We start from the raw sequence: 15,804 nt of genomic DNA, 5'->3' as shown, positions 1-15,804 counted from the left end.
CTCGACAGAACCTCCCGAGGGACACAGTCGAACCCCTTCTCCAAGTCCACAAAACACATGTGGACTGGTTGGGCGAACTCCCATGCACCCTCGAGGATCCTGCCGAGGGTGTAGAGCCGTTCCACGGCCAGGACGAAAGCCACACTGCTCCTCCTGAATCCGAGGGTCGACCTCCCGACGGATCCTCCTCTCCAGCACCCCTGAATAGACCTTACCAGGGAGGCTGAGGAGTGTGATTCCTCTGTAATTGGAACACACCCTCCGGTCCCCCTTTTTAAAGAAGGGAACCACCCTTGCCAATCCAGAGGCACCGTCCCAGATGTCCACGCAATGCTGTACAGGCGTGTCAGCCATGACAGCCCCACAACATCCAGAGCCTTTAAGAACTCCAGGCGGATCTCATCCACCCCTGGGGCCCTGCCACCAAGGAGGTTTTTTAACTACCTCAATGGAAGGCGTGTCGGTGGAATTGAGGAGGTCTTCAAAGTATTCCCCCCACTGACTCACGACGTCCTGAGTCGAGATCAGCAGCACACCATCTTCACTGTAAACAGTGTTGACCGTGCACTGCTTCCCCCTCCTGAAACGCCGGATGGTGGACCAGAATTTCCTCGAAGCCGTCTGGAAGTCATTCTCCATTACATCGCCAAACTCCTCCCACGCCCGGGTTTTTGCCTCAGCAACCGCAGAAGCCGCGTTCCGCTTGGCCATCCGGTACCCGTCAGCTGCCTCAGGAGTCCCACAGGCCAAAACGGCCCAATAGGACTCCTTCAGCTTGACTGCATCCCTTACCGCCGGTGTCCACCAAGGGGATCGGGGATTGCTGCCACGACAGGCACCAACAACCTTATGGCCACAGCTCCAGTCGGCTGCCTCAACAATGCAGGCGCAGAACATGGTCCACTCGGACTCAATTTCCCCCGCCTCCCCCAGGACGTGGGAAAAGCTCCGCTGGAGGTGGGAGGTGAAGCTCTTCCTGACAGGGGATTCTGCCAGACGTTCCCAGCAGACCCTGACAGAGCGTTTGGGTCTGTCAGGTCGGACCGGCATCTTCCCCCACCATCGGAGCCAACCCACCACCAGGTGGTGATCAGTTGACAGCTCCGCCCCTCTCTTCACCCGAGTGTCCAAAACATGCGGCCGCAAATCCGATGACACGACTACAAAGTCGATCAACGAACTGCGGCCTCGGGTGTCCTGGTGCCAAGTGCACACATGGACACCCTTATGCTTGAACATGGTGTTCTTTATAGAAAATCCGTGTTGAGCACCGAAGTCCAACAATAGAACACCGCTCGGGTTCAGATCGGGGGGTCCGTTCCTCCCAATCACGCCCTTCCAGGTCTCACTGTCATTGCCCACGTGAGCATTGAAGTCACCCAGTAGAATGATGGAGTCCCCAGAAGGAGCGCTCTCCAGCACTTCCTCCAGGGACTCCAAAAAGGGTGGGTACTCTGAGCTGCCGTTCGGTGCATAGACACAAACAACAGTCAGGACCTGGCTACAGGCTACCCTCTCGCTCACCGGGGTGATCCCCAATGTGCAGGCGCCCAGCCGGGGGGCAATAAGTATGCCAACACCTGCTCGACGCCTCTCACCAGAGTGGAAGAGAGTCCAGCCCCTCTCGAGAGGGCTTGTACCAGAGCCCAAACTATGTGTGGAGGGAAGTCTGACTACGTCTAGTCGGAACTTTTCGGCCTCACACACCAGCTCGGGCTCCTTTCCAGCCAGAGAGTTGACATTCCATGTCCCTAGTGCCAGCCTCTGCAGCTGGGGATCGGACCGCCAAGGTCCCCGCCGTTGGCCACCGCCCAGCTCACTTTGCACCCGACCCCTTTGGGCCATCCTACAGGTGGTGAGCCCATGGGAAGGGGGACAGGCAGGCAGGCAGGCAGGCAGGCAGGCAGGCAGGCAGGCAGACAGACAGACAGACAGACAGACAGACAGACAGACAGACAGATAGATAGATAGATAGATAGATAGATAGATAGATAGATAGATAGATAGATAGATAGATAGATAGATAGATAGATAGATAGATAGATAGATAGATAGATAGATAGATAGATAGATAGATAGATAGATAGATAGATAGATAGATAGATAGACAGAGAGCTCTCTCTGTATATATATATATATATATATCTGTATATGTATAATACACACAGATATATATATATATACATATATACATATATACTGTATATACATATGTACATATATACTGTATACATATATACATATACAGATCTATATATATATATATATATATATATATATATATATATATATATATATATATATATATATATGCATATATGTATACTTGTAAATGTTTTCAAGAATGCTGTTTCGAGACTTGCACCTGGAAACAGTACTTCAAATGTATTTTGTGGCGGAGTATAGTTTCCAAATGTTCTTCTGTTTGAAATTATTTTCAAAGCTTGACAAGTCTATTACCCACTGGTGCAGAACTTCCGGTTGGTCCGGAATTCCCCGCCATATGCGGGGTTTTCCGCTCGAGACTGACAGGCTGGCGGTAGCTATGGCAACACTGACCTCTCAGTTCTCCTACGGTGGTGAGCGCGAACAGAACTTCCTTTCAAAACAAGAGTTTGATTGTATAGAACAGCTTCGAAGTTTTGTCGTGCGAAATCTTCGCTCTAAATCGACTTTGGAGTTTTTTTTAGGGAGCTTGTCACTGATTCGCGAACAAGAAAACGCTGTTACCTTCTTGAGCTCGAACACAGCAAAGGAGATGAATGCAAATGCATCACTGGAAAACACTTGTTTTGAAAGTTCACACGGGAAGTACATCTGGGTTTTTCCCCCTGTTTTCTTTTTACAGACACTTTGGGCGATTTGGAGTATCAACAACTACTCGCAAAAGCAGGTAAAATCGTTTTTTAAAATTCTCATCCTCATTACTTTTGATTAGTCAGCATAATAATAAGAATATATGATCATTCACTTAATAACAAAAGTAGTCAATAATATGCTGAGAGCTCAGATATTACCCGAAAAAAGGAATTGGGCTACACGGAAAGTTGACCTTGGGTGAGAGAGATTGGTCGCCCGACAATGTTGACCTCAGATCTGTCACTCGTCAGTCAGGGCACGTTTAAGCAAACAGTCTGGTCTCCAGTCAACCTTGGGAGATTTGGGGGCACATTGGTCTCCAGTCATTGTCATGTCACATGTAGACAAACGCAAGCGCGAAAGGACAGTAGTGAAGATGATAAATGATGATAAAGAAAAATAATAGGGTTTTTCTTAATCCAGGGGTGTCCAAACCTTTTGCAAGGGGGGCCAGATTCGATAAAGTGAAGGGGCCTGGGGGCCAATAGTTTTTTTCAGACATTTTTTAACTTCAAAAATTTAATGTGAATATACAGTTATTTCATTGTCTCAATTGTCTTTATTTTTTAAATAACCAAATAACCAAATATAAGCCACTCAAGAAGATGTGAACAACTCTAAAAACATAAATTCTGCCTTTCATTCATATCTGAAGTCAAATAACATTGAACAAACTGGATGAAATACCTTAAATTTACATGAGTTTAAAATTATTTTTTCCTCATGAACATTTTAAACGACTGTTGGATTTGGTGCACAATTTGAGAATCGCGCTATCCGCACCTCATGGAAAAAGCCATAGCCTATCACCTGTTATCCAATTTACTCACCACGCGCTCGTTTTACTTCTTCAGTTGTAGGAAAAGGCTAAGACACCGAAACAAAATTTAGACTTACACAGGTTGGTTGAGTTTAATCACAATTCATGTTAAGAAAGCTCTGTTTTCAGGAAAGTACAATACAGCGCTGGGCCTTTCGTGCGACCATGCTCAAGAGCACAAAGTCTCCATTCAGAAAAGGCAATGTTCAAGGTTCCTTGGTCATCTTATATTCAGTTGCACATTTTGATGGGTCAGGGGGTATGGCAGGCTCGCAGGAGAGTTTGATTCCAGGGGAGTGGGTGCTGGTTCGGTGAGAGCTGGTTCCGTGGGGTTGGGTGCTGATTATGGATGATTGGGTGTGTGTGTGTGTCAAAATCCGCTTTGTCAATTTCTTCACATGCCAGGCACACAAAGAGATTGAAATTACATTTCCCACCGTCCCACGGTGACTAGACAGTACACAACACTCACATCAAATAGCACAAAGAGTAAAAATGAACAGACAAGAGCAACAAATAAGTCATAAGCAAATAACCCAAATAATAATAAATAGACAAATAAGAGCAGCAAAATGGAGCAAGCGCGCTAATAGCAGACAGCCAGATCATAGCGCAAAAGAACAGGACGTCATGTAGCAGAGGGTGGAGGGGGGAGGGAATTCAGGATCCGGACAGCTTGGAGCACGAAGCTGTCCCTGAGTCTGGTGGTGCGGGAACGTAGGCATCTGTATCTCTTCCTAGAGGGCAGAAGTACAAACAAAGAGTGAGCGGGGTGACTCTCATCACACAATCGCAGCCGCTTTGCGGGTGAGACGGGAGGCGTAAACTTCCTTCAGGGAGGGGAGTGGAGCCCCGATGATTTTACTCGCAGTGGTCACTATGCGCTGCAAGGCCTTCATGTTGTACTCAGAGCAGCCACCACCCCACACAGCGATGCAGCTGGAGAGGACGCTCTCAATGGTGCCACGGTAGAATGTGGTCATGACGGCGGGAGGAGCACTTGCCCGCCTGAGTTTCCGCAGAAAGTACAGGCGGCGCTGAGCCTTCTTTGCCAGCGACAGTGTTGGTGGTCCAGGAGAGGTCCTCACTGATGTGCACCCCCAGGAATCTGGTGCTACTCACTCTCTCCACCACAGCTCCGTCAACGGTCAGCGGCGGGTGGTGGGCGTGACCCTTCCGGAAGTCAATGATAATCTCCTTGGTCTTGTTGACGTTCAGCAGAAGGTTGTTGTCCCTGCACCAAGCGGCCAAAAGGTCGACCTCCGATCTGTAGTGAGTCTCGTCGCCACCGGTGATCAGACCCACCACAGTCGTGGTGTGCGCGCGTGCGTGCGTGTGTGTGGGGGGGGCTGTTGTTTTCCATCACCTTTGGCCGGGTTCTTGGTTGTTTTCCTTCTGCCGCTCTTCCTCTGGCACCTCTACCAGTTTTATCTCCAAGTGTCCTTCCGGTAACCAGGGGTAGGCAATTCCGGTCCTCGAGGGCCGGTGTCCTGCATGTTTTATAGGTCTCCCTGCTTCAACACACCTGATTCAAATGATCAGGATTGTTATCCAGCTTCTGCAGACCTTGCTAATTTTCTGACCATTTGAATCAGGTGTGTTGCAACAGGGTGTCATCGAAAACATGCAGGACATGTAGGCCCTCGAGGACCGGAATTGCCCACCCCTGCAACCATTCTTGCACATACATCCACTTCGCCTACTGTTGCACACCGCCCATTCATCATTCTTTCAATTGTGTCATTTTGTACGGGATTATGTGCGCTTTTGGCTGTGACATCATCAATTTATATTCGCTGACTATGCAAAGTTTGTACTCACCACTTACCATGTTTTTGGTTTTGTTCTTTTGATACTCCATGTACTTGCTTACGTCATCATATTCTTAGTTTACTCATGTTTCCAATCATATCTTTTCTTTTCTTATCATATTTCCCTCTGTCCAGAACGTTCAGTAGTAATCAAAAAACTGGCGTCTAGCATTAGTCAAAACCTAAGATATAATCAAGTACTGAACATTTTTAGATGACTTTGGCAGTGTCCGTGATTTAGAAAATCATCAGGCATGCATTAAACAGTTCCTTAAGGGTCATTAAGCTATTCAAGCAATATATCAAAAAACATTTGTTATTTCAAAGTGCTCAGAAATACATATCAGATCATAAAGTTATAAAAACCTTTGTCATTACCACCATTACCACATTGTTATTTCAAAGTGCTCAGAAATACATATCAGATCATAAAGTTATAAAAACCTTTGTCATTACCACCTACCAAAAATGTCTAGCTATGCCTTCTTTATTGATTTGGTGTGTAGGTATAAATATATGCTTAAAATGTTTCTTTTATTGATTTAATATGTGAATGTACTTGTCTGCTTACGTACTTTATTCAATGAGGTTTGAGCATATCTGTTTTAGTAGCTAGGTAGGACTTTATGTATTTCGACCCCATTCCTTCACTACTTAATCCATCCATCCATTTTCTGAACCGCTTTGTCCCCACGGGGGTTGCGGGCGTACTGGAGCCTATCCCAGCCGTCATCGGGCAGCAGGCGGGGGACACCCTGAACCGGTTGCCAGCCAATTGCAGGGCACACAGAGACGAACAACCATCCACACTCGCACTCGTACCTAGGGACAATTTAGTCTTCAATCGGCCTACCAAGCATGTTTATGGGATGTGGGAGGAAACTGGAGTGCCCGGAGAAAACCCACGCGGACACGGGGAGAACATACAAACTCCACACAGGGAGGGCCGGAGGTGGAATCGAACCCGCACCCTCCTAACTGTGAGGCGGACGTGCTACCCAGTGCTCCACCGAGCCGCCCATCACTACTTAATATTAAGTAATATTTTGATTTACTTTTGACTCAGCCCCGCGTGAAGATTCACTGTTGTGATGCCAGTTCAGCTTGGAGCTGCTTCACTTTATCAGCCCGGTCACTCCCTATTAGCTTGTCGTATGTGTTAGCATGTTTAGTCTAATATATTAGTCTATAGCAACGGTTGGCAAATAGGAGCCCTTGGGCCAATTTTGGCCCGCCATCTATTCTGTCTGGCCCGCGAGATGATGTTAATATAATGTATTAAAAAAATTATATATATATATTTTTTCAACCCCATATTTTAAAAAGAAAATTTGATGGGATTGTTGTATACCATACAACAATCCTATTAAATTCAAAACATTTATTGAGGTATGATAGTCCTTAGTGTACGGAAGAGGATTAGGGCCAGTGAAGAAAAAAAAAAACGAGATGTGACAGGATTCTGACTTTTTTTCTCAGAAGTCAGAATTCTGAGTTTAAAGTCAGAATTCTGAGTTTAAAATCAGAATTCCGACTTTAAAGTCAGAATTCTGAGAATAAAGTCAGAATTCTGAGTTTAAAGTCAGAAATTGGGAATTCTGACTTTAAAGTCAGAATTCTGAGTTTAAAGTCAGAATTCCGACTTTAAAGTCAGAATTCTGAGAATAAAGTCAGAATTACGACTTGAAAGTCAGAATTCTGAGAATAAAGTCTGACTTAAGTCAGAATTCTGACTTTATGACTTTAGTCAGAATTCTGAGTCAGAAAAAGTCAGAATCCTGTCACCCCTCGTTTTTTTTTTCTTCACTGGCCCTAATCCTCTTCGGTATTAGTGACAACAACAGCTGGAACATCCTGTTTCAGTTATCCATGATGCACACGTTGGAACGGTATTGACACGCGAGTGCACGTCTTCTTATGCAAAAAAAAAAATCCAAAGTGTCCTGTCTCCCTCCTCCAGTGGGCAAGGTAAAAAATTGTCTATATTTCGTTAAATTAACAACATAACAGGGTCTGTTCAAATGGAATGAAATTAAATGCATTTTAAAAGTAAGATGATGTTTATTTTAATATAATAATTAATAATTTAAATAGTAGGGACCCCCCCCGCCAAAAAAGCAAAAAGCGAAGCCGTTGTCTGAATCTTTTTTGGCCCGCGTCCAAAAGTAATTGCCGACCCCTGGTCTATAGTGTCTCTTTAGGTTGAAATCCTTAAACAAGTCAACTGTCTCTTTACAAATCAGACAAACACAATTGCCTTGATTTTCAGTGAAGAACTATTGTAGTAATTCCCATTTCTCTTGAAAGCGACGGCCCTCAATGTCAACTTTCCACGTTTTCTTTGTAGTGGCCATGGCAGAAATGAGTGGAGAGGGGTGGGGCTGCCACCTTTTGGTAATAGGAGAAATTACAGTTTCAAGTTTCATGATTTTTGTTTTTTTATTCAGTTTGACAGTCCTGGCGGGCCATAGATAATACATTATAAGACCGTAGCTGCGGACCGTACAAAATCTGACCGGGGGCCGGATCTGGCCCGCGGGCCGTAATTTGGACAAGACTGTCCTAATGTGACCATGCCGGTAAGCAAAAGAGTCATGTGAAAGTCAAACGTGTTTTTTTTCTTCTCTCTCACATGCGCACAAACAAGCACAGGATGACGGAAACTCAGTTGATCAACGGCTATGACAACGATGTGAGTTTTTTTTTTTTTTAACTAAAACTGGTCACCATTGAATAGAGCGTTACTAATGGCATGCGACTGACGTCCGCGTGTGGGCTGGCTCAGTTACAGTTCAATTTGACGCCCTATGAATACATTCCTCCTGTGGACGTGAAGACTGAAGCATACGTACCTGAGACAGGTAATCTCGTCTCACAGCGCCGACATCGTCAACGTCACACGCATGCGACTACGCTAACTTTCCATGCGTGTCTTTGTGTTTCAGCGCATGGCCCATATGTCCAAATCATCGAAGAGCCCAAACAGGTGAGCAACGAACCAGCAAGCAATCCGATGATGAATGCCGTTCTTGGCATCTTTTTGTTTTTGTGTCTTGCCAGCGGGGATTTCGCTTTCGTTACGAGTGCGAGGGTCCGTCGCACGGAGGGCTGCCAGGAGCCTCCAGCGAGAAGAACAGAAAGACGTACCCCACTGTCAAGGTTCACCCCGTGCCACCTCGATGGCTTTGGCAAACATCCTGTTTGCTGGACTTCTTGTGCATGTGTCCTTGTCAGATCAACAACTACGTGGGTCACGCGCGTGTGGAGGTCCAGTTGGTGACTCACACGAACCCGCCGCGGGTGCACGCTCACAGCCTGGTGGGACGCCACTGCAACGAGAATGGGACATGCACCCTGGACGTGGGACCCAATGACCTGACCGCCTCGTCAGTATCGTTCCCATCTACGTTGGCATTATCTTAATCCTGTTTTTCGCCCTTGACGTCTTGGTCATCTTTGACATATTTCGTGGCAGTTTCAGTAACCTGGGCATCCTCCATGTGACCAAAAAAGGCGTGGTGGAGGTTCTCACGCGTCGGCTGCGAGAGGAACGGTGTCGGGGAGGTTCGGCCCACCTGACGGCGGCCGAGGAGAGCGCCCTGAGCAAGGACGCCAAGGAACTGTCCAAGATAGTGGACCTCAACATAGTTAGACTCAAGTTTACCGCCTTCCTGAAGGACAGCAACGGAGGATTCACACGAGCGCTCAAGGCTGTGGTGTCCAACCCCATCTACGACAGCAGTGGGGCCTGCGCGCCGCACCACGTCGCACCGCACCTTCCTCTCCCTCAGTCATTCACTCCTCCCTTTTTCTTCCTGGCAGAATCTCCCAATGCGTCTAACCTGAAGATCTCCCGTATCGACAAGACATGTGGATCCGTGCTCGGAGGAGACGAGATCTTCCTCCTGTGTGACAAAGTCCAGAAAGGTGCCGATGCTCCGTACCGTTGTGGCTAGTTGAGCGAGGTTCCTCATTTGTTGGTCTGGTGGCGACAAGTCGAGCCACTCAGCTCGCTGCGCTTTTGTGAGCTCGTTCTCACACGCTTTGTGCCGCAGACGACATTGAGATCCGCTTCTACGAGGACGAGGATGGCGGCTGGGAGGCTTTCGGAGACTTTGCTCCAACAGATGTCCACAAACAGGCGAGTCAAACGAGAGTGCCACACTTGCCCGGCCAGCACCGGCATGACCCCGGCTTCCGCCTTGCCTCCTCAGTACGCCATCGTGTTCAAGACGCCACCGTACCACACCGCAGATCTCGAGCGGCCCGTCACTGTCTTCTTGCAACTCAAGAGGAAGAAGGCGGGAGACTGCAGTGACTCCAAACACTTCACATACATACCGCACGTTCAAGGTCAGTGTCTTCATTTTGCTTCCTTGCGACCAAACATGCAAAGTCCAAAGATGGAGCCTTTGGCCTGGTACACACCAAAGGATTTTTCATACACGTTTTCACATCGGCTATAGGGTCTGCTTGGTTCACACCAGAGCGTAAATGCAAAGAGCAGGGCGGCTTGGTGGTGCACTGATTAGCACGTCTGCCTCACAGTTTGGAGGGTGAGGGTTCGATTCCACCTCCGGGCCTCCCTGTGAGGAGTTTACATGTTCTCCCCGTGCCTGCGTGGATTTCCTCCGGGAACTCCGGTTTCCTCCCACATCCCAAAAAACATGCACTGTAAGCTGATTGAGCACTCCAAATTGCCCGTAGGTGTGAGTGCGAGTGCATATGGTTGTTCGTCTCTGTGTGCCCTGCAATTGGCTGGCAACCAGTTTAGGGTGTCCCCCTCCTACTGCCCGATGACTGCTGGGCAGGAACGTGCGGTCAGAGGAGGCAAGGGAGGCCGTGCCTCCCCTGCCATCATGAAAAGGGGAAAAAACAAATTCAATTGTTTTCATTATAAAATCATTTTCCTTTTAATTTTAGTAGTTTTGTATCATTTTGAACCAAACTCGCAGAATTTTCCTAGTTATGTTAAAATCAAAGAGTCGCTCCGAGGAGGCAACTTCCTGCATTGCCTCCTCTGAGGATTGCATAATCAACACGGCTGCCTATGCTGACAGGCTATACAGTTAGACTGAACTGCTGTCTGTCTCTATGTTGCTGTTTAATTGTTCAAACACTGGCTATATTAACAAATTTCCGGAGTTAAGCCGATGTCTATAATAGCGAGTGTTTTTTGTCATCTGTCGGTAATGTCGTGTTTCTTTACATGAATAAAACAGCTTTGAAAAGAGACCCAATGAACGGAACGAAAAAACAGTTCTCCAGCCTTATGGCAGGGAGCGCGAGTGATCCCGGGATGCTTCATCCGCCCACCTGTCGAATAAGTGATCTCCAGTTCAAATTTACAGTGAACAACTGAGGAGCAATCGTCCATTTATTTCGTTTTACATTCATTTTTACATTTCGTTTTACAATGGAGGATTGCATATCCAAACTCAAACGATTTTCAACTATGGATTTTTGGTCGAAGCAGGAGGTCATCAGTAAAGGAAGAACAACTCCGGAGTTAAAAGGTTTGATTCGGACAACGGGACTTCGGAGCATGTCTTTTCAAACGGAGTGGTACGCATGATCAAAAACAAGTTTTTGATTCCATGTGCTTTGTGGGGTGTTTTTGTGTGTGAAGACTGCTGATATGGGATTTTAATTAAAATAGTTCAAATTAAATAATGAATAAGCTACTCTAGAGCAGCATTCCCCAACCTTTTTTGTGACACGGTTAGGTGTCGGACAAATTTGACAAATTTTACCGGGGGGGGGACCTCAGTGCCTCCCCAGTCATGAACCTCACTGCGCGTCACTGCTGCTGGGATAGGCTCCAGTACGCCCGCGTCCCCCATGGGGACAAGCGGGACAGAAAATGGATGGATGGAAATGCAAAGACCCTCCCTTCCCTTTGATTGCTTTGGAAGTGGCCACCTTGGCTTTTCATCTTGAATTGTTGGATACATTGAAAATCAAATCTTCCGGGGTCTCCTTCAGACAAAGAGGAGGTGCTGAAGAAGAAACAAAAGCCCCTCCCCCACTACGAGCCCTGGCGAGGAGGCGGCGAACAAGGAGGAGGAGCCGGCGGCGGCTTTGGGGGCGCCACAGGTGAAGGTGAGGCCAATGTAAACAACCGATGTTAAAAGCAAAAGCTAACCATTGGGATTTGTCTCTCTAAGGTTTTCACTTCAGCCAACACATGAATGGCGCGGCGGGGGGCGGCGGAGTTTTCTATTCGGGGAGCATCGTTGGCTTTGGAGGAAGAGGAGCACACATGGCGAGCTCTGCCCTCCAGCACATCTCGTCCGCAGCCGCCACAGCCTTCCAGGCCAGAGCATCCGGCGCCACTTGTCGGGCACGTGGAGCCCTCCTGCGGTACTGCATGAGTGGCGACGCTCGCTTCCTTCTGGGGCCGCACGGATGCCTGTGTGCCACGCCAGATGCCAGCGGAGACACGTCAGTAAGAACTCACGCCCAAGCTGGCTGGTCGCTTCCTTTCTGACATGCCGCCTTTGTTCCTTGTGCAGTCCCCTGCACCTGGCGGTCATCCATCAGCAGACGGCTGTCGCCTGCCAGCTGATTGACACCTTCCTTAGCAACGGGCAGGGACACCTTCTCGATGTGGCCAACCACCTGCGGCAGGTGGGTCATATGACTTCGATGAACTGGCAAAATAGCCAAACTGTTGACAGGCAAACTAAATCATGTGACTGAAGGTACAGGCTGCTTGGGTGACGCCAACGGCATCACCTATGTCACACGTGCATGTGATTTGATCATCAGACTCCGCTGCACCTGGCGGTGGTGACACGTCAAGCATGCGTGGTGGAGGCCCTGATGAAGGCGGGGGCGGACCCTGGCTTGCGGGACAAAGATGGGCGCTGCCCGCTGCACCTTGCAGCGCTGGGCGGCGATGTGGCCACGCTACGCGCCGCGCTGTCCAACCTGGGCCAAGCACATGCCCACCTCTTGATCACAGCCGATTACCATGGTGAGCGGGCGAAGACGCGGTCATGAAATGGGTTCTCACCAAGTGCACGCAATTTTCACACGCGTCACGTGCTGTCACGTCCCTTACATGTCATTTGAGCGCCATCGTCCTCCGGTTCGGTCCCATTCAGGTTTGGCCCCACTTCACCTGGCGGTTCGTCGCGACAGTCATCGGTGTTTACGGCTGCTGGTGGAGAGTGGCGCTAAGGTGGACGTGCCTGAGCTGAAGGGCGGACACACGGCTCTACACATGGCCGTAGAGCAAAACCTCCTCAAGGTTGCCTGCACGCTGGTCACTGAGGTAGCGCATCCACGCCGTCTGTCGCCGGCGCGTCCTTGTAGGTGCAGCCCTTCCAGGTTCGGTCGTCACAGTGACACCGTTTCAGTCTGGCCACCCGGTAGCGAGCGTGGCCGTCAAAGGACTTTTCTTGTTGCTGGTTCAGCCGACAGGCCTCGCCCGTTTTCTTGTCGCAGTTGAAGGCGGACGTGAACGCTCCCACTTTTGGAGGAAACACACCGCTTCATCTGGCCGCTGCCGCACACGCGCACACGCTGTGCTCCGTGCTGCTCGCTGCCGGTACGCATGCACTGACGCCCGCCTGCACGCACAGTCACCAACTGTGTTTGCGCACAGGTGCAGACAAAGACGCGGAGAATGACGAGCCGCTGGTCTTAAGTTCCTCTGACGAGGACGAGGAGGTGGTGGGGACCGAAGCATCCTCGCAGCCAAAGGGCTGCCGCAAGAGGCAAACGGGCGGTCACACACCGCTGGACCTGACCACATGTCAGAAGGTAGTGAAAGCGCCGCGTTGTTCCCTATAGAGTCAAAGCGTGGCCATATGATGCCGCAACAGGTCAGGAAGCTGCTGACGTCTGTGTCGGCGTGGCAGGCCTCCGAGAAGAGCCAAGGCAAAGCAGGTTGGTCTCAGGCCTCGTCACCCGCCGTTGTGTGGTCTAATGCGCGTCCTGCTGTCGTTGCGTGGCATTGGTGTCCTTCCCCCGTGAGTTGTTCACATTCTCCTCTCATCGTGCGTCATTTACGCTGAGAAATGTCCTCACCTAATTTGCATTTCACACATCACTTTTGATGTCACCTCATTTGCACTTTAGCAGGTGTTGTTGCTCCTTTCATTGTTTTCCTGACGTCGTCGTTCACATTTGTTACTTACTTCATCACTTTGTTGACACACGTTATCGTGCGCCATCCTATGTTGTATCCACGGACCTTGCGTCATTCGCGACTCGGCACGCACCTTCTGTCATTCAGGACGTGTTGTTCCGCGTCGTTCACGATACGTCATCAACTGTCAACCCTTTGATGTGTGCGCCATTGTTTTCCGAGTAAAAGGCGCGCATGGTCTTTTTGCGGTGGTGACACGGTAGATGGGGAGCGTTGGCATGTCGACGCCTGTACGCTTCGTGACCTGGAGGAGGTGCTGAGCGACGCTGGTGTTTCGTGGAACAAATTGGCCGACAGACTGGGGATGATGACGCTGGCTCACCTCTACCGGGATAGCCCCGCCCCCTACCACAGCCTTCTGCAACACTACCAGGTCAGAACAGCACACGCCGGCTAGCTTGGTCATTGTCGTCATCACGCTGTCCTCATCTTCAGCTGGGAGGTGGTCCCGTGGAAGACGTGCTGGAGGCCTTGGAGTCACTGGGCGTACATGACGGTGTCCGCCTGCTGCGCCGCCACCATGGCACAGATGTGCGCGCACCGCAAGACAAACTCAGACAAGGTGCTTCGCTACGCTACACACCGAGGAACACATCAGACGGGCTAGCCAACGTGCAGCGGACGTTGCAACTTTGGTCGTGTGTGGCATTAAACAATTCCCATTCATCTGCAAGACAAAAACATCCAAACAAAAGGTGGAATTCAAATTTCAACAAAAATCTGCGGTTTCAAACTCAGGTCCCACAGGGCGGCTTTCAGAGTTTTCCGCTCCTGCGACATGCCCAGTTGAAATGACTGGGATCGTCATTGGGCTTCTTCCTTCATTAAAACAATGCTGAATTGGGTGCGTGAACAGGAGCCAGCCTCGGATAACATGCGGGAAAGTGGCCCTGGGACCCGAGTTTGAGGCATTTTCCCTACATTGTCAAAGCTCAATCGACAACACTACTTGATGCACAAATTCAGCAGCGCTTGCCACAACAAAAGGCTCTGAAACAAGTCTCTCTCTCGGGGAATGTTTCCTCCTTTTGTTGGCGATTCGGGCAGCCAGCTCACTACTTTTCTCCTCGTCGCATGGTGAAGTGGCGCATTAAGATCTCCGATTATTTATTATGCGCCTCTTGGAGATGTCACGCTTTAAGATTGGCCGGTGATGTCAAAGATTGCAAAAATTCCCAAGCCGATCTGACCAACCTAATAGATCCGGTGTAGGTACTGCAGCCCGGGGATCCCACCTCCTCGCACCTGCTACTGGGCTCATCGAGCGTGTCGATGGCAGCAAATTTGGAACCTTTGGCAGCCTTCACCTCCCTTTGGTCCCTTGTTTGTCTGTTGTTGTTCTTTTCTCCTTTTTCTACCTTTCCATTTGAACCTGCCTGCTTGGCAAGTGAGCAAAGTGAGTGTCGTTGATGAAACAGAAAGTGGAAGTCAGTTTTGAATTTTCAGAATAAGAGCTGCAGTCTGCGCAATAGTGTCCCATTCTACAAGAGCGAAATAGATAGATAAACTGCATATTTTAGAGGTACAGGGATGTTTAGCTAGTGTTGAGTTTTCTGCATTGTAAAAAAAAAACATTTAGCGCTTAAACATAGATAACTAAGATTGTTTCAAGCCAAGATTGGCAAACGGGAGGCTGATGTAGTGCCCCTCAAAGGCCATTGTGGGCAGCACAATAAATCAAGGAATCATGATACGCAAACGCTTTTTCAGCTTCTGTTATTGCTCACTAATGTTTGTTGTGTTTTTTGGGGGCATCATCTCCATTCCTTACATGTAAGATAGGACAGCTGCGAGTTATAAGCGTGCTCGTTGAGCTCATATTTCCGACGATATTGATGAAGCGTGTTTGTTATCTTTGGCCCATTCAGAATCTACAGTGGACAGCGGCTTTGGCAGTCAACTAGTAGAAGACGAGCGGCCGCCTGCGGCCAATCACTGAGTGGCAGACGAGTCGCCAAAATCACATGACACGGCTGTGAAAAAAAAACCATTTGGAATTTTTCTCCAATCCCTGTTTGAGATGGAAAGCGTTTTGTTTTGAGTGTCAATGTGAAAAATACATTTCATGCTTGACATAAATATTGCTGACATTCACATTTGTTTGAAGATGATAAATAAAGATATCTGGAAGCTGCACACGTATGTTGATGAACACG

General features: G+C 48.8%; 1 protein-coding gene across 10 annotated transcripts; it reads left to right on the top strand.

Annotated features, from left to right (window-relative positions):
• The first annotated feature begins 2,809 nt into the window (after window positions 1-2,809).
• On the top strand, window positions 2,810-15,777 carry nfkb2 (nuclear factor of kappa light polypeptide gene enhancer in B-cells 2 (p49/p100)). 10 transcript variants are annotated; one of them, XM_085921846.1, is made up of 21 exons: window positions 2,810-2,893; window positions 8,138-8,182; window positions 8,276-8,351; window positions 8,436-8,476; window positions 8,551-8,649; window positions 8,725-8,876; window positions 8,966-9,231; window positions 9,313-9,417; window positions 9,546-9,631; window positions 9,705-9,843; window positions 11,476-11,592; window positions 11,658-11,934; window positions 12,006-12,120; window positions 12,262-12,469; window positions 12,600-12,769; window positions 12,943-13,045; window positions 13,103-13,260; window positions 13,323-13,386; window positions 13,852-14,021; window positions 14,084-14,210; window positions 15,517-15,777. In XM_085921846.1, exons 2-21 carry the CDS (start codon window positions 8,144-8,146, stop codon window positions 15,585-15,587), a joined length of 2,583 nt encoding a protein of 860 aa, XP_085777972.1. In that variant the 5' UTR covers window positions 2,810-2,893; window positions 8,138-8,143; the 3' UTR covers window positions 15,588-15,777. The 10 variants fall into 10 exon arrangements, 9 of the variants coding, with proteins under 9 accessions (XP_085777972.1, XP_085777971.1, XP_085777969.1 ...); XM_085921845.1 differs by having other exon boundaries at window positions 14,084-14,343; XM_085921843.1 differs by having other exon boundaries at window positions 12,600-12,825; window positions 12,912-13,045; window positions 14,084-14,343.
• Window positions 15,778-15,804: the final 27 nt, after the last annotated feature.

Source organism: Syngnathus leptorhynchus, chromosome 10 (assembly GCF_054491065.1).
Source record: "Syngnathus leptorhynchus isolate UIUO chromosome 10, UIUO_Slep, whole genome shotgun sequence".
Taxonomy (NCBI): Eukaryota; Metazoa; Chordata; class Actinopteri; order Syngnathiformes; family Syngnathidae; genus Syngnathus; species Syngnathus leptorhynchus.
This window is presented reverse-complemented; position numbering and strand designations above follow the sequence as displayed.

Coding starts and splice junctions, on each gene's coding strand:
- nfkb2 (XM_085921837.1), top strand. CDS start 8,144: ATGACGGAAACTCAGTTGATCAACGGCTATGACAACGAT. Junction 12,470..12,599: donor GATCACAGCCGATTACCATG/GTGAGCGGGCGA, acceptor GGTCCCATTCAG/GTTTGGCCCCACTTCACCTG. Junction 14,022..14,083: donor GCCTTCTGCAACACTACCAG/GTCAGAACAGCA, acceptor CCTCATCTTCAG/CTGGGAGGTGGTCCCGTGGA.